General features: G+C 41.6%; 1 protein-coding gene across 7 annotated transcripts in view; it reads left to right on the plus strand.

Moving 5' to 3' along the window:
* The window catches only part of THSD7B (thrombospondin type 1 domain containing 7B), a 567,277-nt gene that overhangs the window by 179,623 nt on the left and 359,845 nt on the right, over nt 1-27,809 (plus strand). For all 7 annotated transcript variants that reach the window (XM_056535831.1, XM_056535826.1, XM_056535830.1 and 4 more), the window contains one exon: nt 10,484-10,647. In XM_056535831.1, the coding sequence (XP_056391806.1) occupies nt 10,484-10,647 (164 nt within the window). The remainder of the gene's footprint in view (nt 1-10,483; nt 10,648-27,809) is intronic.

Consider the following 27,809-nt stretch of genomic DNA (forward strand, 5'->3'; position numbering starts at 1 on the left):
GGGGCCAAGAGGTCTCTGAATGTCTTATAGAATTCTGCTGTTATCCCATCTGGACCTGGTGCCTTCTTCAGATGTAACTTATCAATGGCCTCTTTAACCTCTGCCACCGTCAATTCTGCTGTCAAAGGAGAAAAGTCCAAATCATTAGTATCAGGGAGCGGAGTTGTCTCCAAGAATTGGGTCATCTTGTCTCTATCCAAAACCTTCCTCTGAAACAAGTCAGCATAGTACGATCTCACCACCCCCAGGATACCCTCCCGAGATTCCTGCAAAACACCCTGGGAGTCAGTGAGACCGGTGACAGATTTATTTGCCACCCGCTCCCGGCAATTCTCAAAGGGATCAGGAGACCCTAAGGACCCATAATCCCGTTCAAGAACCAGGGAGGTATACCTGCTGTACTGATACTGCCTTATCTCAGATTTCAGCCGGTCAATCCTTTGTTGGTCCCCACCTGCCGAATATAGTGACTCCAATTCTTTGCGCAGCTTGAGATACTGGCCATACTTACTCCTCCCCTTTTTAAAGGACAGTCTCTTTAAGAGGGTTCTGATCTCATCCTTGACATCCTCCCACCAGGCGGCCATATCATCATAGAAGTCCACCCGCTCTAGCTGGCCCTGTATAAGAGAGTGAATACCTCCCTGAACATGCACATCATCCAAGATATTAGAATTGAGCTTCCAGAGCCCCCTTCCAATATCTGGGCGCTTAGTGACACCAAGATGGAAAACTAAGGCCATGTGATCTGAATAAGGGACAGTTTTTTCATTCCTATCACTAATAAATTCTTCAGGACGCACAAACGCCATATCTATTCTACTGCTCCTGTCAGAACAGGTGTATGTGAGTTTTGGTTTTCTTCCACCCTGTGTGAACACATCACACAGACCGGCCTGCAAGATTATGTTATTTAGGACCTTGGAGTCCCTGGCCACCGCTCTACCTGAGGACCTGTCACTTGATGTCCTAGTGACGTTAAAATCCCCGGCCATTATAACAGGAACAGATGTGAATAGATATGGCTTGACATCATTAAATAGCTGGATCCTTTCGGTCACTGTCTGCGGGCCATAGATATTTATTAGCCGGAGCCTTCTACCATGGATAGTGACCTCCAGGATCAGACACCTTCCCATGACAACCTCTGTCATCCTATGTACAGTCACATCCCTGGTGGTAAACAGTATGGCCACCCCGGCATAAGGCTCCACAGCCAGTGACCAGAAAGAAGGCCCAGACGTCCATTCCCTCTCAGCCTCACGTAAATACCCTGAAGAAGTCAGGCGCGTCTCCTGCATGAAGATGACATCTGTGTCCAGGTCTCTAAGATGGTCATAGACTATGTGCCGTGTCCTCCTCACTTTGATACTGTTCACATTAGTAGAAAGGACCCTTAAAGTAAACCCAGCCATGATAAGACAGAAGAGCAGAGACCTGATCCCCATCATCACAAGTCAGAGTCTGAGTCCCGCTGGCCACCACCTGTCTCCATATCTGACTCTACATTATCTTTCACACTCTGCGGTTTTCTTTTTATTGGGGGTTGGTCCCTTGTGTCACCATCACATTCACCCTCTATTCTTTTTATCTCAGTGTCCAAATCTCCCTCGGACTCTGACAGGACCTCGTACCTGTTGGACACCACCATCACTCCTGCCCTGTTGTCAGCCCTTTTTTTCACACTTTGAACGATGCTGTTCTCCCCCTCAGGCCTGCGGGAGGACTTGTCTTTTTTCCTCCTTTTATTTTGCTGCATCCTATTCCCCTCAGACACAGAAGAGGATACCCCCGGCTGCTGCTGGTCTTGTGGCACAACCTCCATGTCCCCCTGTGTGCTCTCTGACTGCTGAGGTGTTGGTGCAGTGTTACTTACATCGGGCTGGACCTCCTGTCTGGTCAGTATAGGGTCTGATAACAAATCCTCCTCCTCTACAGCCTCTGCCCCCGCCACAAGGTCCTCATCAGGAAGCTCCCGGCAGATGTTGTGCCAGGCATTGGGACAGTCCCGGTGAGGGTGACCGATCTCACCACAGAGATTACACCTGATGTTTTGGCAGTCAGCACTAAGGTGACCAGTCTCACCACACAGGTTACACTTTACCACAGTACAGGTGTTAGCCAGATGTCCAGGTTTACCACATTTAAAGCACTTTCTGGGCTGACCGGGGTAGAAGCAAACGCCCTTTTCCCTCCCAATGAAGAAGGAGTTGGGCAGATGTTGTGTGATGTTCCCATGTTGGCGCAGCTTCACCAGGACCTTCCACCCTCCAGTCCAGATACCGTCATCATCTCTGTTCTTGGTGAGATCAGACACCAGGTCACAATGTCTGCGGAGCCACACCACAATGTCCTGGGGAGGAACAGCTTCATTCCAGAAGATGATATTGATGATGACGGTATCTGGCTTGGATATGGGAATAAAACTAAATTTACTCCATCCATCCTTGTCTCTGAACTTGGGGAAGTTGGACCAGAACCTATCCAGATTAGACATGAGCTTAAAGCTGACATCATAGCCCTGTCTATCTGGAAGGTTTATTACCGCCAAGATGTCCGCTGGCACAAACCCCATCTGGTGGCACAGGAGCTCCCTCACCACAAACCTCCTATCCGGAAGGTCCTCCTTGGCACCTCTGTGCCGAAATCTCACCACATTCCTCCTTTTAAATGCCTGGCCAGTGTAATTGGCGCTGGAGGTGAAGGATGGAGCACCACGGCTCCAGGCATTTCTTGAAGGAACCTGGCGGGTCCCTGCGTCCTGTCTTACAGGGTTGGGGTCTACTCTAGGGGGCCCCACCACAGCTGCTGTGCTTGTAGGTAAAGGGGGGAAATCATGCACAGAATTGTGTACAACATCACCTGTCCCATCCACCTCTATATCATTATCAGACATTACACCCCACACAGATTGTGCACCCCCTCCAGCCACCGACCCCTCAGGAACATCATAGTCCGCACCCTCAGTCCGTGCCCCAACATCATCACAGTCCTCACCCCCAGTCCGTGCCCCAACATTATCACAGTCCTCACCCCCAGTCCGTGCCCCAACATTAGAGCTCTGCTCCATCACCCCATCACCTTCATACACCGGCAAATGTCCACTGTCCTCCTGATGCACTGGGACTTCTGGGACTTGTAGTGCCTCTGCAGGTAAGTGAGTTGCAGGCTCCAGAACATCTGCAGGTCTCTGAGGTTGCTGCTCCTCGGGCTTATGAACATGCCGATCCTTGAAGGTGAAACTTGGGGGTTTTATAAGGGGTCTTGTCACCTCCTGGGGCTCATCTGGGGTGATGACAGGTGCCACATCCGATCTGGGCTCTGCACCAAAACTCAGCTGGTACTGGGAAAAGCGTTCCTTATTCCTATAGGATTCCGCTAAGGGTCCCATCCTCTCCAGTATAGAGTCCATCTCGCTCACTATGGTGGCCAGTTCTGTGCTCAGTGTATACAGTTTATCATCATGCATGGACTTGTACTGTGGATTCGCTGTCTTCAGTTTGTATATACAGTCAATCTGCATTTGCAGCATATGTTTTAGGTGCTTCAGCTCCTCCATCCTCCTCACCAGTGCTGGGATCTCCTCCGCCAGCTGTAGCTCTGGTGCCCGGGTGGTCTCTTTGCCCAGCTGGAGGGGTCTGGACAGTCTCTCAGGCTGGGTGAACACAGAGGAGCCTTGGCTGCTTGTATCTCCTGAGGCCCGGTCACATACATTAGGGTCCGGGGCAGGAACAGTTTTGTAAACACTTTCATATTTCTCCACATATTTCCCTGGTGTCACCTCCATAGACTTGTCAGTATTGTGGCTCTTACCTCCAGCCTGGGATCTTGTGCGGCCTGAGCGGGTCATGCTGGAGACCACCTCTTGTTGTTTCAGGTTCTCCTGCAATGTCTGTCTCTCCAGTGATGTCCTCCTCTGCCTCTGTGCTGGAGAGTGGAGCTGCACACCTGCTGCCTGTGATCCACTCTGCCCCAGCTCCTGTGCACCATCATGGCCTCGGTTAGCAGACTTTGGAGTTCCCACAATGGATTCTGTCTTGAATTCAGTCATATTACCATCACACTGTACGCCATGGCTGGCAGACTGTTCCACATCACATTCCTTAGACATACTTGCTGCTGCTGCTGCTGCTTTCTTTTCTTTACATACGTCCTTCGCTGTATTTTCCTTCTTTGCAATGGCTGGACTTACATGCTCAGTTTTCTTCTGTACTGGAATGACTTTAGGATTTACATCCACATTAGAAGAAGCCTGGGAGTTTTCCCCCAGTGTAGGCCGAGAAGCCTGGGCCTTGCTTGGGGAGCTTCCCCGCCCAGGGTGGCCCCGCCCCGGGCTTTCTCCAGACATCAGGAGAGCTACTCACACACAACCTCACAGCTAGGAGGCAGTATTATAGTAGTTATATTCTTGTATATAGGAGCAGTATTATAGTGTTATATTCTTGTATATAGGAGCAGTATTATAGTAGTTATATTCTTGTATATAGGAGCAGTATTATAGTAGTTATATTCTTGTATATAGGAGCAGTATTATAGTAGTTATATTCTTGTATATAGGGGCAGTATTATAGTAGTTATATTCTTGTATATAGGGAGCAGTATTATAGTGTTATATTCTTGTATATAGGAGCAGTATTATAGTAGTTATATTCTTGTATATAGGAGCAGTATTATAGTAGTTATATTCTTGTATATAGGAGCAGTATTATAGTAGTTATATTCTTGTATATAGGAGCAGTATTATAGTAGTTATATTCTTGTATATAGGAGCAGTATTATAGTAGTTATATTCTTGTATATAGGAGCAGTATTATAGTAGTTATATTCTTGTATATAGGAGCAGTATTATAGTAGTTATATTCTTGTATATAGGAGCAGTATTATAGTAGTTATATTCTTGTATATACGAGCAGTATTATAGTATTTATATTCTTGTACATAGGAGCAGTATTATAGTAGTTATATTCTTGTATATAGGAGCAGTATTATAGTAGTTATATTCTTGTATATAGAGGCAGTATTATAGTAGTTATATTCTTGTATATAGGAGGCTGTATTATAGTAGTTATATTCTTGTATATAGGAGCAGTATTATAGTAGTTATATTCTTGTATATAGGAGCAGAATTATAGTAGTTATATTCTTGTATATAGGTGCAGTATTATAGTAGTTATATTCTTGTATATAGAGGCAGTATTATAGTAGTTATATTCTTGTATATAGGAGGCTGTATTATAGTAGTTATATTCTTGTATATAGGAGCAGTATTATAGTAGTTATATTCTTGTATATAGGAACAGTATTATAGTAGTTATATTCTTGCATATAGGGGCAGTATTATAGTAGTTATATTCCTGTATATAGGAGCAGTATTATAGTAGTTATATTCTTGTACATAGGAGCAGTATTATAGTAGTTATATTCCTGTATATAGGAGGCAGTATTATAGTAGTTATATTCTTGTATATAGGGAGCAGTATTATAGTAGTTATATTCTTGTATATAGGGGCAGTATTATAGTAGTTATATTCTTGTATATAGGAGCAGTATTATAGTAGTTATATTCTTGTACATAGGAGCAGTATTATAGTAGTTATATTCCTGTATATAGGGGCAGTATTATAGTAGTTATATTCTTGTATATAGGAGCAGTATTATAGTAGTTATATTCTTGTATATGGGAGGCAGTGTTATAGTAGTTATATTCTTGTATATAGGGGGCAGTATTATAGTAGTTATATTCCTGTATATAGGAGCAGTATTATAGTAGTTATATTCTTGTATATAGGAGCAGTATTATAGTAGTTATATTCTTGTATATAGGAGCTGTATTATAGTAGTTATATTCTTGTATATAGGAGCAGTATTATAGTAGTTATATTCCTGTATACAGGAGCAGTATTATAGTAGTTATATTCTTGTATATAGGAGCAGTATTATAGTAGTTATATTCTTGTATATAGGAGCAGTATTATAGTAGTTATATTCCTGTATATAGGAGCAGTATTATAGTAGTTATATTCTTGTAAATAGGAGGCAGTATTATAGTAGTTATATTCTTGTATATAGAAGCAGTATTATAATATTTGTATTCTGGTACAGTATTTTAGTAGTTATAAGCATTACATGCTTCACATTCAACTCAATTCAATCTTATGTAATACAGTATATGAAGATCTATGATGCTCTATATCAGCCTTCAGCTGTCCGGGCATGCTGTGAGTCGTAGTTTTGCAACTGCTGGAGGCACTCTGGTTGGGAAACACTGCTTTATATGATACCTGTCCCAAACTAGACATGCTTCTCTAATAACATTGCTCTAACAAATGCTCTTATATCATTTTTAATATGGATTTCTATATCATTTATCCCTTTAATATTAATATGGCTTGAAACTTCTCGAAAAAAGTCAAACCCTTCGTGGCAGCTGATCTGGATCTGTGTAATAAACGTAGACATCCCCCCTGTAAGCTGAAAATAAATGCATTTGTCACTCTATCACTTTGCTTTAAAGCAGCGCAAGTGACGAAAAAAAAAAAAGAGAACACCTCTCCGGAGTGTTGCGGCGCTGTCAGTATTAGAGCATTTCCCTTAAATTACAGTCATTACCAGATCATCAGATTGAGCTGTTTCCTCACTTAAGGACGCTCCCCGCTGCCACGTCTCGGGCAGCCTGGGGGTTCACTAAAAGGAAAACTCGCTGGCAACGTTGTAATTATATGTTTGTATTAATATTTCTCTATGAATAAAATAAAATAAAACGCTGTGTGAGTTATTTAGAACAAACAAACCCCACCGCAAGAAAAACATATTAAATGTATTAAAGGCGCCAGATTGTCGCAGGTTACATCCACCTGCACAGTACGTAGAATGGGGACTAATGCGTCAAAGCCGGATGTTGCCTCCGATCCTATAATCATCTCTTTGTGGGACTATTATCTTTATTATGTTTTATTTGTAAATTGTCAGCACTTCCGCACGCTGGTGAAATGAATCTGTATAAGTGGGGAGCGCCCGGCATGTACCAGCATAGGAAATGAATAAGGTAAATAGGCAATTGATTGATACGTAATTGCGAACATTAGGAAATGAGGAATGGCTACTCGGGTAGGCTGTAAATCGGCGGAGCTCGGGGATGGAGGTACAGGGAAGGTGGATTATGTTATTTTCAGAGCAGGTTTATTTACTTAGCAATTAGGAGGAGATATGAGTAATGTGAGGTTGTGTACATATGGGCGGCGCAGCGTTTAGCACTGGTGTCCGCAGCAATGATGCCGCGGATTCATGTCTGACCGGCTCACCATCTGTATGAATGGGCTATAAAGGACGGAGGACTGAGGAAAGTCATCAGTTTATGGTTACATAGTAAAAGTGGCCATGTGCTTTCAATCTCCAAATCTCCAAAAAATCTTTTAAAATTCAGCATTGTTTAAATTGCAATACCCAATTTGCAATATATTTGTTATCCTGCAGTTGCAATTTACAATATGGTGGACGCACGATTCAAACTGTGCGTTGTCGTATGTCCAAACATAGATCCAACATTAAGAACCAATTCACACTGCATAGTGGCGTCATTTTACCCTTGTTCACAAAAATGACCCAACATCTTTACGGTTAATCATACTTGAATCTGTTCCATCTTCAAAACCTAACCATTTTCAATATTTAATTAACCGTGAATCTTATTGGATTTTTACTCTGTCCACTTTGGTACCGCATGGTCTGAATGAGACCATAGAGAATGCTCGTTAAACTTACGACCGTTCTCTATCTTCCCATTCCCATTTAATTATTATTATTATTATTATTATTATTATTTTATTTTAGTTAATAATTGTCTCATATATTTTTACATGTAAAACTTTTATATTGTGTATGTATATTTGTAAGGTTAGAATTTGCCCGTCGGTGAGGAGAATCTCTTAAGTCCTATTCCCTTACTTTTCCCATCCCGTTTTTCCCTGCCCCTCCTTCTCTCCCCTCCCCTCCTCCCCCCTCCCCCTCCCCTTTTACTCTGACGTGTCCTCTCACCCTCTGGATAAATTCGCCATTCATGTGATTCTTGTCATGCCTGATGAAGCTGCTGTTGCAGTGAAACGTGTTGCATGCTGGGAGAATAAACTACCCTTGCTTTTACCTATCCATGCTTCTTCTGTGACCTGCGCCATTGAAAGCCGGCACCTTTGTCTGAAGTCTGCCTCCATACACCATGTGCTTTCGATAGCTCATGGACAATAAAGAAGTTCATACAACTTTAAAGGGGTCTGTAATTAAAACTATCACCCCAATATATATAATTTACTTATATAGTTTAATCACTAATTATACTGGCTTCAGAATGTTTTTGAGTAATTCACCCCTCAAAGGAAGTTGTGTAGTCCTGTCATTGTAAGTGTGGTTTTGTCCCCGGCTCCTTGATTTCTCCTTCTCTTCTGACAGAAAGTTGTGTAGTCCTTACATTGTCAGTGTGGTGTTGTCTCAGTAGCTCCCTGGCTCCTCTCAGGAGGTTGTGTAGTCCTCTTATTGTCAGTGTGGTGTTGTCTCCAGTTCCCCACTTCCTTCCTCTCTCCTGACACAAAGCTGTGTAGTCCTTTCATTGTCAGTATGGTGTTGTCTCAAGCTCCCTTGCTCCTCCCTCTTTCCTGACAGGAAATTGTGTAGTCCTATCACTGTCAGTGTGGTGTTGTCTCAGCAGCTCCTCCTTCTCTTCTGACAAGAAGGTGTTTAGTTGTTAGTGCAGTGCTGGCAATTCCTTGGTTCCTCCCTTTCTCCTGGCAGGAAGTTATGTATTCCTCTAATTTTCAGTGTGGTGTTGCCTCCAGCTACCCAACTCCTCCCTCTCTCCTGACAAGAATTTTTGTAGTCCTCTCATTGTCAGCTTGGTGTTGTTACAGCATCTCCCTGCCATGTCGCTCTCTCTTGAGAAAACACCATCATTCTCTTCCTACTCTTCTTAGGAGGCATGGCTGGATCTTGTCTCAAAACTTTAGCCCTGCCCCCTGAGTGATGTCATCGCCTCTGACCAACCCCTACAACCTACATTACCGTCTCCCTGTTATATATATATTTATGGGTAGGCAGGGTGGGAGGATTGTGATGATTGTCGCATAACAGATATATGTATGTGAGAGGGAGATGGTGATGTCGCTGTAGCGTCTTGTCAGAGGTGATGACATTAAACAGGGGCAGGACTAGAGCTTAGAGGCATGATGTGTTGTCTCGGGAGGGAGGAGCCAGAGAGCTGCACACTGACAATGAAAGTACTACACAACTTCCTGTCAGGATTTAATCACACACAAACATGTTGAAGCCAGTACAATTTGTGATGATACAATATTAGTAAACTAGATAACTTGTGGTGATAATCTTATCTGAATACAATTTTCTGATACCGGAATACTCCCTTAAAGGGGAATAGAATATCAAAAACCGCTCTCAGTCTGTCTCCAGGTTGGGTGTGGTTCTGCAGCTCAGTTCCATTGAAGTGAATGGAGAAAAGTTGTAAAACCACACACAACCTGGAGACAGACATGGAGCTGTTTTTTTTAAAGAAATGAACTGTGTTTTTCTATTCCTGGATAACCCCTTTAATCTAATGTGTATGGCCACCCTAACTTACCAACATACTGATGCATTTTCCATTTGTATTTTGTTAGTGATGAACAGGAATCAGTGAGTTTTAAAATGTGTTTCATGTTCTGTGGGCCTCCAATCCTATTGTGCATCTTTGAATATGAATTATTGGGATTTGAACAGCGTTTTGTGTTTCTTTGTTGTAGCCTTAACTAAGAGTTTGTGGGGTTGAAAACGGTCTTTCATTTATTTTTGTCAGCTTTGACTAGAAGTCATGGCTCTGGAAATCCACTTAATGTCTCTCTGGGGTAGCTGTGACTAAGAGTCAGTGTAGCTCGAAATGCGTTACTTGTCTTTTAGGTAGTTGGGACACATTGTCAGACTGGGTGTTAACTGCTTTTTATCTTTCTTTGTGGTGAGTCTGACTAAGAATTGATGGGGTTGTATTCATATTTCAAGTTTAGATGTCATACCTATGACTAAGACCGGGTCATAACTATCTTTTAATTCTTTTCATTTCTCATATCTTAAATATCTAGTTTAAACATAATCCTGGAGCGCACAATAGACTGACATTTTCTGCTTTTTGCATTTTATTCTTCAGGTGTTCAGATTGAATGCTGTAAGTGTGACTTTCCTATTTTCAAAGAGTAGAGTTATATAAGTGACTGCAAACTCTATGGTGCTGCTGGAGACTAGATAGGCAAGACTGCACCACTGGCAGAAGCACGGGACGGGAGTGTACACAAACTTTCTCTTTTTTACTATTATATGCACCATTTTAAGTCAATTCTTAGCCTCATGGAGAGGAGCAGTATACCTCCCGAAAACTTTCACTCTCAAAATATTGTAGATTTTGGTTTTTGTTTGTGTTAAGCTTTACATTTCTATTTTTGTTTTTTTCTAGCTTTGTTTGGAAATCCTCGGAATGGACAGAATGTAAAATATCACTGCTCACCGACCAGGACTCTACTTCCCGGGTAGAAGATGCAGCACAATGTGGTGGTGGTATTCAGACTCGTCAGGTTTTCTGTGCTCAACGTATGACAGATCAAGGCATGAATAAAGAAGGTAAATGGGGTGACTGTGTATGAGCTGGATCATCATCTATCATTTAATAGTAAAAGGATATTTAAAGTGGTACTCCGGTGGGGGGGGGAAATAATATATATATATATATATATATATATATATATATATATATATTTATATTTATATAGATCAGAGATGTGATGGATCTGTGGCAGGCTCTAGGAACAGATCACAGATGTGATGTATCTATGGCAGTCTCTAGCATTAGATCACAGATGTAGTTGATCAGTGACAAGTTCTAAGAATAGATCACAGATGTGACGGATCTGTGGCAGGCTCTAAGAATAGATCAAAGATTTGATGAATCTGTGGAAGGCTCTAGCAATAGATCACAGATATGATGGATCTGTCAGGCTCTAAGAATAGATCACAGATGTAATGGATCTGTGGCAGGATCTAAGAATAGATCACAAATGTGATTGATCTCTGGCCGGCTCTAGGAATAGATCACAGACTTGATGGATCTGTTGCAGGCTCTAAAAATAGATCACAAATGTGATGGATCTGTGGCAGGCTCTTGGAATAGATTGCAGAATTGATGGATCTGTTGCAGACTCTAACAATATAGCACAGATGGGATGGACCTGTTGTAGGCTCTTACAGTAGATCACATATGTGATGGATCTGTGGCAGGCTCTTACAATTGATCACATATGTGATGGATCTGTTGTAGGCCCTAGGATTAGATCACAAATGTGATGGATCTGTAGCAGGTTCTAACAATAGATCACAGATTTGACGGATCTGTTGCAGACTCTAACAATAGATCACAGATGTGATGGATCTGTAGCAGGTTCTAACAAGAGATCACAGATGTGATGGATCTGTTGCTGAATCTAACAATAGATCACAGATGTGATGGATCTGTGGTAGGCTCTAACAATAGATCACAGATGTGATTGATCTGTGGCAGGCTCTAACAATAGTAACAATAGATCACAGATGTGATGGATCTGTTGCTGAATCTAACAATAGATCACAGATGTGATGGATCTGTGGTAGGCTCTAACAATAGATCACAGATGTGATTGATCTGTGGCAGGCTCTAACAATAGTAACAATAGATCACAGATGTGATGGATCTGTTGCAGACTCTAACAATAGAGCACAGATGGGATGGACCTGTTGTAGGCTCTTACAGTATATCACATATGGGATGGATCTGTGGCAGGCTCTTACAATTGATCACATATGTGATGGATCTGTTGTAGGCCCTAGAATTAGATCACAAATGTGATGGATCTGTAGCAGGTTCTAACAATAGACCACAGATGTGACGGATCTGTAGCAGGTTCTAACAATAGACCACAGATGTGACGGATCTGTGGCAGGCTCTAACAATAGATCACAGATGTGACGGATCTGTGGCAGGCTCTAACAATAGACCACAGATGTGACGGATCTGTAGCAGGTTCTAACAATAGACCACAGATGTGACGGATCTGTGGCAGGCTCTAACAATAGATCACAGATGTGACGGATCTGTGGCAGGCTCTAACAATAGATCACAGATGTGACGGATCTGTGGCAGGCTCTAAAAATATCTATATGGGCAATTGATTAATTGCCCATACAAGGGCATTAAAAAAACTAAAAAAAAAAAAAAACCTTATAGAGCATCAGATGCAGAAAAAGGAATAAAAAGGTATAAGGGTCAGAATAGGGCAATTTTAAGCATACTGATTTGTTTTGGCTGTCTCGGCATGCTGGGAGTTATAGTTTTGCAATATCTGGAGAGACCACTTTGCTATGTCATAGGTGCTTAACGCATTTGGAGCCCAATGCATCAAAATATTGATATTCTCTGTCCATCACGGTGTAAATTCCTGAGACCCCTAAAGACCCTCTCATCTACATTTGCCTCAGATAAACCTGGATCACGTACAGCAGATGACTACAACATAGTTTGTAATTTTATTTTATTTTTTTTAAATACTCACCAAAAATCCAATATTCAGATTCCCGGAGGAGAACATGATGACCCCGGCTTCATCCTCATTTAAATACAGGAAAATTATGCAGCCAAAAAGTCATAGGTTTTGAAAATCATTAAACTTCTCTTTAGTGTGAGGCTGGGGAAATCACGAGCTTCAACACAACCGTAAAAAGTAACTGCGGTGAAAAACTGAGAAATCCTGTGTGTCTGTGGGTTAAGGGAGAGCTCCGGAGGTTGCTAATGAAATATATGTATATAACACATCAGTCTGGCATCGCTTTAGACTCTGGCATGAAGCTGGTTTGAAGGAAGGATGGGCAGCTTGTTTTAACCCCTTATTCCAGTGGAAATTTTTTTTTTCAAATCAACTGATGCCAGAAAGTTAAACAGATTTGTAAATCACTTCTGTTACAAAATCTTAATCCTTACAGTACTTTTCAGCTGCTGTATGCTCCACAGGAAGTTGTGTAGTTCTTTCCAGTCTGACCACAGTGCTCTCTGCTGACACCTCTGTCCATGTCAGGAACTGTCCAGAGCAGGAGAGGTTTGCTAAGGGGATTTGCTCCTGCTCTGTACAGTTCCTGACACAGACAGAGGTGTCAGCAGAGAGCACTGTGGTCAGACTGGAATAGTGTTGAGCGCGAATATTCGAAATGCTAATTTTTACCGCGAATATCAGCATTTAGAATATAGTGATATATATTCGTAATGACGAATATTATTTTTTTTTATGCACATTTTTTATGCAAATTTATGCAAACTTCGGCACTTCCAGACTGGACACTGATCCCTTCCTTCTTTTAGGTGAAAGATATAATTGCGCATTCACACTATGTGAATTTCATTACGAATTTTTGCATGAAAAAAAAAGAATAGTGAACGAACATAGCGAATATGCGAATTTCGTGAACATAGGATGAATATACAGCCATATAGTCGCGAAATATCGCAAATTCGAATATGACCCCAGCTGCTTATCACTAGACTGGAAAGAACTACACAACTTCCTCTGCAGTATACAGCAGCTAAGTACTGGAAGGATAAAGATTTTTTAATAGAAGTAATTTACAAATCTGTTTAAAGGGGTTATCCAGGGAAAAACTTTTTTATATATATCAACTGGCTCCAAAAAGTTAAACAGATTTGTAAATTACTTCAATTAAAAAATCTTAATCCTTTCAGTACTTATGAGCTGCTGAAGTTCAGTTTTGGGATTGCCCTCTCCCATAGACTTGCATTGAGGGGGCATTACTGTGATGTCACGAGCCTCTGCCCTGCATCACCAGTCATCAGGCACGGAGCAAAGTTCGCTCCGTGCACCAGATGTCTGGGGTGCCGCAGCCGAGATCGCGGGGGTTCACAACTGCGGGACCCCCGCGATCAGACATCTTATCCCCTATCCTTTGTATAGGGGATAAGATGTCTAGGGGCGGAGTAACCCTTTAAGGGCTGGTCCTGGAGGACTCCTGCTAATGGGAACTGCGTCCCTGCTGTGGTAAAAGTGCAGGAACTCCGTTCCCATGAGTTCCTGCAGGACTTGAGCCCTGCCTGTTAGGGCAGTTATTTTCCGAAATAACTGCATGTATTATTTTACTGTCAGACACTTATACATGTAAGTACATAGGCATCCCACACATTACAAATAACATAAATAAATAATAAAATAAATGAATAAATAAAATAAGAAGAATAACTAAATAAATACATACACTCATATATGCAGGGGAAAAAATAACTGAATAAGTAAAAATTTTGAAATTAATATTATACACACACTGGGGGAGATTTCTCAAACCCTGTTTAGAGGAAAAGTTGCTGAGTTGCCCATAGCAACCAATCAGATCGCTTCTTTCATTTTTAAAAGAATAAAAAATAAAAGAAGCGATCTGATTGGTTGCTATGGGCAACTGGGAAACTTTTCTTCTGGACGGGTTTTGATAAATCTCCGCCCCCCCCCCCCCCCCCCCCTGTATCTTATACCCTTAACCATAATAACTTGCACAGTAAATCTAATATGTTATATATGGAGTGCCAAATAAATAAATAAACAAATAAATCAATTCATTATATTAATAAATAAATATACAGGCAAAATAAGAAAAATAAATAAATAAACTACATAAATCAATACATTAAATAAATAAATAACTGAATGTAAAAATAAATAAATAAGGTTTTAAACAAAGCATTTAAACATGAAAATACAGTATAAACATACTGTATCTTATCCATCGAACCATAATTACTTGTATAGTAAATCTAATATGTTATATATGGAGTGCCCCCTCCACAAACACAAAATAAATAAATAAATATATGAATAAATAAAGTATATGAATAAATAAACGTACAAATAAATAATGTATATAAATGCATGAATAAATAACCGAAAGTAAAAAAAAAATAAAAAAAAATTTTTTTGTTGAAACAAAAACTATAAAAAAAATATAATAACTGGCACATTCTTCAAAAGGCATTATATATAGCATAAGAAAAACATGTCTGCTTTCTTTTAAACATTGCTTTACAGCAGTGTTTTCCATACAGTGAGCCTCCAGCTGTTGCAAAACTGCAACTCCCTGCATGCCCGGACAGCCTTTGGCTGTCCAGGCATGCTAGGAGTTGTAGTTTTGCAACAGCCGGAAAACACTGCTTTGGAGGTTATGTGCGATACTGCAGTAAAGGGGTTATCTAGGAATAGAAAAACAGAGCTAATTTCTTTAAAAACCCGCTCTGTGTCTGTCTCCAGGTTGGGTGTGGTTCTTCAGCTCAGTTCCATTGAAGTGAATGGAGCCAAGTTGTTATACCACACCCAACCTGGAGACAGACATAGAGCTGTTTTTGAAGGCAATTAAAGGGGTACTCCCGTCGAAAACTATTTTTTTTTTAAATCAACTGGTGCCAGAAAGTTAAACAGATTTGTAAATGACTTCTATTAAAAAAAATCTTAATCCTTCCAGTACTTTTTAGGGTCTGTATACTCCAGAGGAAATACTTTTCTTTTTGGAACGCAGAGCTCTCTGCTGACATCATGACCACAGTGCTCTCTGCTGACATCTCTGTCCATTTTAGGAACTGTCCAGTACTAGGAGAAAATCCCCATAGCAAACATATGCTGCTCTGGACAGTTCTTAAAATGGACAGAGATGTCAGCAGAGAGCACTGTGGTCATGATGTCAGCAGAGAGCACTGTGCTCCAAAAAGAAAATCCTTCCAGTACTTTTTAGGGCCTGTGAACTACAGAGGAAATTGTTTTCTTTTTGGAGCACAGTGCTCTCTGCTGACATCATGACCACAGTGCTCTCTGCTGACATCTCTGTCCATTTTAGGAACTGTCCAGAGCAGCATATGTTTGCTATGGGGATTTTCTCCTAGTACTGGACAGTTCCTAAAATGGACAGATATGTCAGCAGAGAGCACTGTGGTCATGATGTCAGCAGAGAGCTCTGTGTTCCAAAAAGAAAAGTATTTCCTCTGGAGTATACAGGCCCTAAAAAGTACTGGAAGGATTAAGATTTTTTAATAGAAGTAATTTACAAATCTGTTTAACTTTCTGGCACCAGTTGATTTAAAAAAACAGTTTGCCATGGGAGTACCCCTTTAACTCTGTTTTTCTATTCCTGGATAACCCCTTTAAGCTGAGCAGTAATACCAGTCACAACCCACAGACAAGTGGGGGGCGCTGTTTCTTAAAGGAAAGCAGATATGTTTTCCTAATCCCTCGTAAACGTTATTAATAATCAGAGATTCACCTGTAAACGTAAAACAATTTGCTTGGGCGTGGCGGTAGCGTTTTCCTCGTTTCCAATCCTCCGTCGTCTCTTTGGCGCACCTTCGCCGTGTAATTGGTTTACATTTTCTGAGCTTGTAAGATGAAAGCTGCGATTTACCACGGTGAGCGCGGCTTTAATTAAAATTGATGGCCACTGGAATAACTATTAAAGAAGCGGCGCTGCGATCCATCGAGGTTCCTTTTAATCGAAATTCTCAAATTATTAGACGGCACGAGCGGTGATACATAATTCGCAATGTAAACACATCTCCCCGGAATCTGAGATATCGCCGTACGGGTTCATTAAATTATTCACCGCGATGTCTCCGAATACTTTGTATTGTCAGATAAAAAGGGATGTTTGAAGTAATATTTCCCCATATTAGCCGAACGACGCCTTTCTCGGCATCGGCGAGGGTTTTAATCGCGGTTCTGAAAATAGAATGTATAGATTGTATTTTGGAATCTATTGTCTCCAGATTTGCGCATGTAAATTATTTTTCCGACAAGTTTCTATTTAATTGCTAAACGGAATCGCGGCTGTATTAAATTTAGAAGGTGAGACTCGTCCTAGTTGTTATATTGTTATATTGTTTAATCTTATTTGGCCTTGAGACAGATTTCTTGAAGAAGCACTCCGGAAATTGTAAAAAAAAAATGTCTTATAGTCAGTGCAGCACAGGCTATTATTAGACAATAATATAGAGGTTCTTGTGCATGATTTGTGCTTACCTGCTTTAGCTGTTGTGGCAAGTAAATGAAACAAAAATTCCGGAAATGTTTATTTATTTATTTATTTTGCTTCTATAGTTAGTGTGGCATAGGCAATTATTAGAGAATAATGTAGAGGTTCTTGTGTATATGCCTTGTGCTTACCTGTTGTAGCTGATGCAGCAGGGATAGGATTTGATTTGCAATATCTTCACTGAAGTAATTCTTTAATGCAGTTTACATTTCCCATAATTTCTGTGGCTGAGGGTGTGGAGTTTGATTACTGCACCTAGTCATCTAATTAGGCTGCTTGCTCTGAAAGATGAATTTGTTAGACTCATTAGTGGGTTGAGGTCAGTTCCCATTATGTGCAGTTTTGATGCTTTTTTTTAATTAAAAGTGGGTTGTTTAGAGAAATATTGCCAATAGTGATTTGACTTATAATCCCAATTGAGGTTTTATGAAGATTTAAAGTCTTAAAGGGTAACTCTCATAAAACTTATTTTTGCTATTGCACTACTTATGGTAAATAAAAGATATTTCTAATATACTTTGTTCAAAAAAATCTAGTTTACTATGTTTTATTTGTGCTTAAAAAAGCTCCAGAGCACATGTCCTCCCATCTTATACACAGACTTTGGACTGAAGTCCAAACACAGAAAGTGCAGCCTGGAGTGCTGAGGAGGGTGTGTCCAGCCTCATCCAATCATAGCTCTTCTCACAGTTAACTGCCATATGCTGTTGGTTGGACACCCCCCCCCCCCCCCCCCTCAGCACTCAAGGCTGCACTTTCTGTGTTTGAGCTTTGGTCCTAAGTCTGTGTATAAGATGGGGAAAATGTGCTCTTGAGCTTTTTTAAGCTCAAATAAAACATAGAAAACTTCTTTTTTTTTTAAACAAAATATATTAGAAATATTTTTATTTACCATAAGTTTTAATGAGAGGGCCCATTTAAGGCTGTGTTTGCACTTTGCATTTTTATTGCATTTTGGCTGTTTCTCCTTTTTTCAAAAACATGGTAAAAATTACACGTCGTTTGCACAATTATGGTAAAATATCAAAATTTTTGCCACAATGTTGGAAAAATTACATAAAAAACTGCCAAAACACACCAAAAATGCAATGCCCTAACAAAGCCTCAGAGGTAGTGTATATCTACTATATATCCTAGTCTCATAGCGATAATAGCAGCAGTATACAGATAGAGCTGAATGGGAAGGTGTATAACTACTATCTATCCTGATCCCATAAAGGTAACAACAGTATACAGATAGAGCTGGAGGGTGTATAACTACTATACAGTCATGGCCGTAAATGTTGACACCCCTGAAATTTTTCTAGAAAATTAAGTATTTCTCACAGTAAAGGATTGCAGTAACACATGTTTTTCTATACACATGTTTATTCCCTTTGTGTGTATTGGAACTAAACCAAAAAAAGGAGGAAAAAAAGCAAATTGGACATAATGTCACCAAACTCCAAAAATGGTCTGGACAAAATTATTGGCACCCTTAACTTAATATTTGGTTGCACACCCTATGAAAAAAATAACTGAAATCAGTGGCTTCCTATAACCATCAATAAGCTTCTTACACCTCTCAGCCGGAATGTTGGACCACTCTTCCTTTGCAAACTGCTCCAGGTTTCTCTTATTGGAAGACGCCTTTTCCCAACAGCAATTTTAAGATCTCTCCACATGTGATCAATGGGGTTTAGATCTGGACTCATTGCTGCCACTTCAGAACTCTCCAGCACTTTGTTGCCATCCATTTCTGGGGGCTTTTGACATATGTTTGGGGTCATTATCCTGCTGGAAGACCCAAGATCTCGGACGCAAACCCAGCTTTCTGACACTGGGCTGTACAGTGCAACCCAAAATCCATCGATAATCCTCAGATTTCTTGATGTCTTGTACACATTCAAGGCCCCCAGTGCCAGAGGCAGCAAAACAACCCCAAAACATCATTGACCCTCCACCATATTTCACTGTAGGTACTGTGTTCTTTTCTTTTTAGGCCTCTTACTGTTTTCGGTAAACAGTAGAATGCTGTGCTTTACCAAAAAGCTCTGTCTTGGTCTCATCTGTCCACAAGACGTTTTCCCAGAAGGATTTTGGTTATTCAAGTTCATTCTTCCAAAATGTTATCTTGCTTTTTTATGTCTCTGTGTCAGCAGTGGGGTCCTCCTGAGTCTCCTGCCATAGAGTTTCATTTAATTTAAATGTCGACGGATAGTTCGCACTGACACTGATGCTCCCTGAGCCTGCAGGACAGCTTGAATATCTTTGGAACTTGTTTGGGGCTGCTTATCCATCATCCGGACTATCCTGCATTGACACCTATTATAATTTTTTTCTCTTCCATCAAAGCCCAGGGAGATTAGCTACAGTGCCATGGGTTGCAAACTTCTTGATAATGTTGCGCACTGTGGACAAAGGCAAATCTAGATCTCTGGAGATGGACTTGTAACCTTGATATTTTTCCACAATTTTGTTTTTTAAGCCCTCAGATAGTTCTCTTCTTCTCTTTCTGTTGTCCATGCTTAGTGTGGCACACACAGACACACAATACAAAGACTAAATGAACTTCTCTCCTTTTTTATCTGCTTTCAGCTGTGATTTTTTAATTGCCCACACCTGTTACTTGCCTCAGGTGAGTATAAAGGATCATCACATGCTTGAAACAATTTTATTTTTCCACAATTTTGAAAGGTGCCAATAATTTTGTCCAGCCCATTTTTGGAGTTTGGTGACATTATGTCCAATTTGCTTTTTTTTTCTTCCCTTTTTTGGTTTAGTTCCAATACACACAAAGGGAATAAACTTGTGTATAGCAAAACATGTGTTACTGCAATCCTTTTCTGTGAGAAATACTTCATTTTCTAGAAAAATTTCTGGGGTGCCAACATTTACGGCCATGACTGTATATACTTACCCTATAGAGATAGCAGATGAAGGTGGGAGGGGAGATATCTGAGCGCTAGTAGGAGGGAATCTGATAGGTGAAGATGTCATCATGTAGAACTGACATCTGGAAAATTTGGAAAGTCAGACCTGTGATCACAAGTATTGTAATGAAACCTACAGATGCAGCTGTGCTAGAATTAAACAAATGGCGCTGTATGACTAGTGAGAGTGAGTGTGCATGATATGCACAAAACAATAAAAAACAAAGTGCTTCTTTAAGGGGGATATGTCATGTTATGCATGCTGATGGACCTTCAGGACGTATGTAATACAATCCCTGACTAAAATGATGGAAACCCCACGCTTACACAATGTCACCTAACTTTATTATTATGGGTTCACACTGCATTTTTGTTTCTATTTAATGTATACATTTTATACACATAAAAAAGAAAATAACTTATAAGTTAAAGGGAAAGTCCAGGATTTTTTATTTTATTTAACTATGCTACAGGGGCTGTAAAGTTAGTGTAGTTCATAATATAGTGTCTGTACCTGCGTGTGACGAGACGTGACACCACAAGGGGGCGTGGCAGTGACGTCACGTCTCGCTCTCAGAGGCAGCGCCCAGCACAGAATGTCGGGGGCTGCACCGAGATGGCGTAGGTCCTAGCAGTGGGATCCCTGTTCTTGGGCCTTGATGTCAGATTTATGTTTGTGTCAGGATCAGTTTTTGCAGATTGGCGTTTTTAGGTATATTTGCAGGGATAGTGAGGGGCAATGGTGTCTAGTGTCAGGGTCAAAGATCAGGGAGGGATTTAGGGAAAGATTAGGAGTTGCAAGCTAGGGTCAGTCTTTGTAGTTGCTCCTGGTCATCTTCTCCATTCATCCTCATTCAATTGCAGCTGGGATTTGTTATTCTTGTCATTTGTACCCTTCTGCATTGATACTTTATATGTTTTCCTGCAGCTCCTGCTTGTCATAGTATTTGACTCTAAAATAAGTCCTTGGGGTGTCTAAGTACTCGGAGCCACTGTTCTGATAAGTTCACTATAGGGATATTTGCATTGGCAGTGAGGCTTAGTGGTGGCTGGTATTATGTTTAGTGTTAAGGAAAAGATCTAGGGAAAGATTAGGGAAAGCTAACAATGATCAGTAATTTGCTCCCATTTATCATCTTCTGCTTCATTCTTGATTGTCATCCTCATCATTCGTTTGTGCCATCACCCATTCCATCATCATTTGGTTTCTATTGTCTATGGGTGAATTGTTGCATACTGGGAGCCACAGTTAGGACCCAGGAAAGGTAACTGCCATAGGACAGCAATAATTTGGATTTCAGGATAGGAGATATTTGCTTCTGTTTTCATGAGCCTACAGGATTGTCTGAGTTGATTCCTCTCTTCATTCAAGAGAGGTTTGGATGGCGCTTGTGAATAAAAGTTATCTTCAGAGACACCTTACTGTATATATCCAGCTTAAAGGGGTACTTCACTGCCCCAGCGTACGCAGGTCGTGATGTCAAGGCCATGCCTCTTGTGACGCCACGCCCCCCCAATGCAAGTCAATGGAGTACCCCTTTAAAGAATAAGTATCATGTAAAAAAAGTTATCCCCTATCCGAAGGATAGGGAATAAGCTTTAGATCCCGGGGGCTCTGTGCGTGGAGTCCCCCCCCCCCCCCCGCAATCTCCTGTTTAGAGTCCTGACTCTCCTTTACAGAGGCGCATCACAACACCCACCTGGAGCGGGGGCCACCATGCCCCCTCCGTGTAGCTCTATGGGAGAGCCATTAAGCAATGTTTGGCTCTCCCATAGAGATATATAGAGGGGGCGTGGCAGCCCCTACTTCAGGCGGGGGTTGTGATTGCCGCTGTAAAGGAGAGCCGGGGCTCTAAATAGGAGATCAGGGGGGGCCCAAGCGCTCGGACCCAATGCAATCTAAAACTTATCCCCTATCCTTTGGATAGGAGAAGTTTTTTTTTTACATGACACTTTAATGAAAGCTATATTTAGGGTAGAGTTACCTATGTACTATGGTGGTCTTATATGGGAAAAAAAATCTAGACGTCCCTGATAATCTCATATAGTTGACAGCTCCGACCCCTCCTCAATAAAGCTGCATAAGTGACATATTACTCGTTGGCATCTTGACTATCATTTTCTTTTGAAATACTGAAACGTAGCTAATCTGTGGATATAATTACGTTTGTGCGACTGGCAAACGACTAAGTCATTTACACGGCCGCCCATCCCTGGAGATGGCTCCCTGAGAGGAAGGAGATATAACTTTATAACCCAATTCATTATCCCCAGCTGGTGAGAATGAAGTAAAAATGATTGCGAATGGCACAACTCAAACTTTTGGCAGAACGCTGATATTAGCCGTGAAATAATTGAATTTGATATCATCTGCTCAGCGTATCTGGGGCCCATATCTCCCAGGCAGAGTTTAATGCTAAAAACAAGGTGGTTTTATTGAGGTATCTGCAGGTCCCTGGCTGTGGAGTTCAATCAATGGAACAGATCTGTTAGGCTGGAGATAATAGAATCTTCCTATGCTCCATGAACTCTAGCTTACTGTTGTACATATTGGAAGCTTCTTCTTTAGCGTTTTTTTTTTTTACTTGTATCTTTAGGTATTTTTAGATATATTTTACAAGCTTAGCGTGTCCTAAATGTGGTTTCTTTCAGACTTCTTTTTCCAAAAGAAAACCACATTAGGTTTTTGATATGTGGTTTTCTTTAGCAAAAATATGCCTGGGAGAAACCACATCTAGAACATGCTGCAGTTTGAAAAAATGAAAAAAAAATGCTAAAAATACTGAGAAAAAACACCAATTGACAAACGTCTTGTGTCATGATAGGTAGAGAACAGAGCAGGCCTGGTCTCTCCAAAACCACTGTTTCTACCTTTTTTGGACAATCTGCCAAAAATGACAGCCCCTCAACTGGACAACGGTCCCTACACTTGATTACCGTATATACTCGAGTATAAACCGACCTGAATATAAGCCGAGGCCCCTAATTTTACCCCAAAAACCCAGGAAAAATTATTGACTAGACTATAAGCCTATTGTGGGAAATACATCATCCCCCCATGTCATCATCCTCCCCCTGTAATCATCCAGACCCCCGTCATTAACACCCCCTCATCATCACCCTGTCATTTTCACCCCCGTCATCGTCACCCCGTCATCATCACCCTGTCATCATCCGCTCCTGTCATCATCCAGACCCCCATCATTATTCCCTTCCCCCTTCATCATCACCGCCTGTCAATCCCTTCAATTCAGTGGTCTTCAACCTGCAGACCTCCAGATGTTTCAAAGCTACAACTCCCAGCATGCCCAGACAGCCATCGGGCACGCTGGGAGTTGTAGTTTTGAAACATCTGGAGGTCCGCAGGTTGAAGACCACTGCGGCCTTCGTCATCATCCAGACCCCCCCTTTAGTTTTCTACTCCCCTTCCCTAGGTGGGAAGGAAGGGTGAGCTGGTCCGGGCCATCTATGCTGCAGGGACCGTCCGGTGGGGAGGGTTAGTCGTTCCGGGCTGTCCATTTTCACCGGGATGCCCTCTTCTCCGCTCCGGGCCCGGCCCCGGACAAGTGATGTTGCCTTGACGACGATGCACAGGGCGTTCATGCACAGGTACGTTTTCTGCGCACTTGTGCGTTGTCGTCAAGGCAACGTCACTAGTCCGGGGCCGGGCCCGGAGCGGAGAAGAGGGCCTCCCGGTGAAAATGGACAGGGAGGGGAGTAGAAGACTAAAGGGGGGGGGGGTCTGGATCATGACGAAGGCCGCAGTGGTCTTCAGCCTGCGGACCTTCAGATGTTTCAAAACTACAACTCCCAGCATGCCCGGATGGCTGTCCGGGCATGCTGTGAGTTGTAGTTTTGCAACATCTGGAGGTCCGCAGGTTGAAGACCTCTGAGAAGGGATTGACAGGCGGAGAGTTCACTCGAGTATAAGCCGAGGGGGTCGTTTTCAGCACGAAAAATCGTGCTGAAAAACTCGGCTTATACTCGAGTATATACGGTAGGTGCTCAGAATGACAGCAAGAAGAAAGACATGCTAGGGCAATACCAAACTGTCACGCAAGAGACAAGATCAGAATGCTAAAAGGATAAACCAAAAAAAAAAAACAGGCCAAATGGTCTGAACCATAAGGCTATGTTCACATGCCAGAATTTCTGCATAGAATTCCACATTAAAATTTAGCATCATTTTTATAGCCAATACATTTCAATGGGAATTGTCTGCGGAATTTACTGCATAATTTTCATGCAGCATTCCGAGCAGAAATACTGCTGTTTGAAAATAGCTACACGGTGCAGAACCAGACACAGAACAAACAGGCAGAGATCAAACCAGGGAAGGTACATCAGGTCCAAATGACAGGCAAAGTCAGAGTCAGGGAACTATGCAGACAGTCAAGGTATTGGGAAAGCGCCTGTGGCCATCAGACATTTATCTATATAGACTTTGCTATTGGAAATGGGAGGCAATGACTCTAAATGGTCTGGCGTCCCAGCCTCCTAATTAGCTAGCATTTCCTGCCTATCAGGGCACTCGTCCCCCTGGCAACCAGTGGACGTTGGCTGTCCGGGCATGCTAAGAGTTGTGCAACAGCTGGAGGCATTCTGGTTGTCAAACACTGATATAGAATTAAAAAATAAATAAATAAAACATGATGGGTTATCCCTGATGAAAGAAAACGTAGATCTCAGAAACACGTCGGATTCCAGCCACACATAGCTGTTGCTTACAGATCAGCCTGCAAGAGGACCACAGATTGGACTGGTCTATGTATTAAATATAGATGGAAGATAATTGTTCTCAGTTTAAGCCACCGTTCCCCCATTTAGGACCCTGATACATTCATTTATAATTATGAGAACTTTTAGTCAAATAAACTGTTTTGCTTGGATTGAAGTCCGACCATTTAGATACATCCACGTTGTTATCTGTATTTTACAAATTTGTAATTACTCCGGCAGCCCCTGATGCCGCTGGTAATGTATGAGTCTATTAATAAGAGTTCTGCATGTGCTCAGTTTTGGAAGCTTCTGGAAGTATTTATAAGTAGCCTGACCGTTTTGCTCTTTTGTCTGGGACTCGAGCGGCAATGAGTCCCAGTGTATTGTGATACTATATGATAATATCCTGCAAAATGATATCAATTAGAGAGAATTTCTCCTATCAGCTCTCTTGGGGCCAGATCTGTTATTATTAAGTAATTGCTATATGGGAATAATCCTGTAATAAGTTTTCTGCATGAACTGCCCAGACGCTTCTGCTGGTGGCTGCAGAATTCCTAATGAGGTGGTAAATAAAGATGGGAGAAAGTTGCATTTACTGAGGTCTCTTAAAGTTTTATTAACTAAAAAGCAAGATAACAGTTCTTGCAATATAACCTATTGAGTTATAGGTTATGTTATTGCCTTCTAGAGGAGAATATCTCTCATGTACAGCACCAGATGGCGCATTGCATGGCAGAATAATACAGAGGACTACAACACACTGTGCACATGTGCATGAGACCAAGGGCATATGTATCATAGATACAAACTATGTGGGTGCTACGGGGCCCTTGGAAAGAGGATAGCCCGTTCTGGTTGATCCTATTCCTTTTTCCATTGTTGAGAAACTGTGCAGAACTCCTGGTCTGAACTCCTGGACTTGCACTGTCAGTAAATGATTGGAGAGCAATATTAACCGATGGGTCAAAGGAAAGAAACCCCACACCTTTCTGTCCTAGGGGGACAAAATCAGATAACATAACAAAAGGCCCATTTTGCCATTGGGTCTCCTTTCTTGGCCATTTGGGTATGGAAGAGTTGAAACTATCAGTCTCACCCACACATCTGTCCCTGCTTACTCGAAAACTAGCCCTAAATGATTGACTCTCAACTGGGCAACATTCCCTGTACTAACTAAGGTCTCATCCACACCTCTGTCCCTGCCTACTTTACAATCTGCCCTAAATTACAGACCCTCAACTAGGTGACGATCCCTGTACTTATGAAGGTCTCATCCACACCTCTGTCCCTGCCTACTTAAAAATCTACCCAAAAAGACAGACCCTCAATTGGTGATCCCTGTATTAACTTAGGTTTCATCCACACCTCTGTCCCTGCCTATTTGACAATCCTCCCTTAATGATGGACTGTCCACTGGACAACATAATACAGTTAAAACCACAGGGAACAAAATTCAGACAAAACAGCAGACAAAACAGGACAATAAGGACAAATAAATCAGCAGGCCACATAATGGTCAGGAAACAGGCAGGAGGAGAGAGAAAAAAATGCAGATATTACAGATTTGAACGCTGGACAACCTTTTGGGATGATCTGCCCTAAATGTCAGCCCCAAACTGAGCGATGGTCCCTACACTTGATTAAGTATTTAGAAAGACAGGCTAGGTCAACTTCTTGGACAATAAGTACAGACAAGATACAAACTCAAACTCAGGTCAGGCAAGCACTGGGTCCAGTCCATCAGTAGCAAAGAGGTCCGAACCAGCAGGGCGGGTGCATCAGCTCCAGACCTAATTGGCCCAGAACTCCAGCAGAGAATTGGAAGCGAAAAGCTGTCACTGATCAGCGTCCAGACCTCCGGCATGCAGAGAAGAAGATGCCGATTGGATCATTACAGTGAAACCTAAAGAAAACTCTATTCTATCTTATTCATTGAAGTGACGCATGTGGCAAAAGCTTAAAAGCTACTGTAGCAAAAAATGTAACCACATATATTCAACAAATGTTGGCTTATCCTGCTGATTTCAGGAGTTTCTTAACTTTTTAAATAGTTTTCAGTAGTTCTGTGAAATAGCAGCCGAGGGGTCAGGTGTTGACGGGGCCTTGGTAGTCCTGGACATTTTGGGGGTGGTCCCAATGATTCTGAATGCAAGGCTATTTCCTGGCCCTATGTTAGTAACTATGCTCTCCAGAATACAGAGGTCAGGGGGAAAAGGATTTGGGCATATTAGTTTTCAGCATATCCAATAATTTCTTCTGCTAGGATATATTGGCTTTGGCTTATTCCGTATCCCCTTAGAAAAAACATGTGAAGTGAGTCAAGCCAAATTTACACACTTATGGAGGATTGAGGAAGAATAGATGATATTAAGTGAACGTCTATCTATAGCCCATAGTGGAGGAGCCCACCACAGTGCCGATTTCCCACACAAGTTGTGTGGTTATACATTACCGTTCCTCTTGTCAGTTGTGTGATCCTGCCTATCTAATCTCCAACATCACAAGAGTCAATATACATTTGCTCTTTAGTGATAATGGAATAATATTTTTGACCTTCTGGTAACATTCAGCCTCCACGGCACTGCTGAAAATAGTGAGATAGAAACAGGAAATATTAGTTCAGGTGTGCTCTAGTGGTCAGTGTGAGAATTGCAGGCGTTCAAATTTATTTTGAAATTTCCAGATTCCAAAAAAAATAAAAAATCCCTGGTGTCCAAATGCCTAGATAGCTTGTAGATTGTTCCATCTTATACTCCTGCATAGTCTTTCCCCAGAATGCAAGGAGGTGAGAGTTGCTGATTAGAATTCATAAATGCCGCATATACGGTAAATGTCAAGTTGTTCCTGTATTTTCAGATGTTCAGATGAACGTATAGACCAAATTAAAATCCCAATCCTCAACCTTGTTTGTTTGTCGAGAACTTCTTTTGTTATCAGCACAAAGCTTGATATGCCGCACGGAGAGAAATAAGCATTACACGGGCTCGAATGTGGTTAAGAAAAATGCGCTGAATGGATTGTGAACAGGGTTATTCTTACTTTTTCCTCTCCAAC

Source organism: Hyla sarda, chromosome 8 (genome assembly GCF_029499605.1).
Source record: "Hyla sarda isolate aHylSar1 chromosome 8, aHylSar1.hap1, whole genome shotgun sequence".
NCBI classification, from domain to species: domain Eukaryota; kingdom Metazoa; phylum Chordata; class Amphibia; order Anura; family Hylidae; genus Hyla; species Hyla sarda.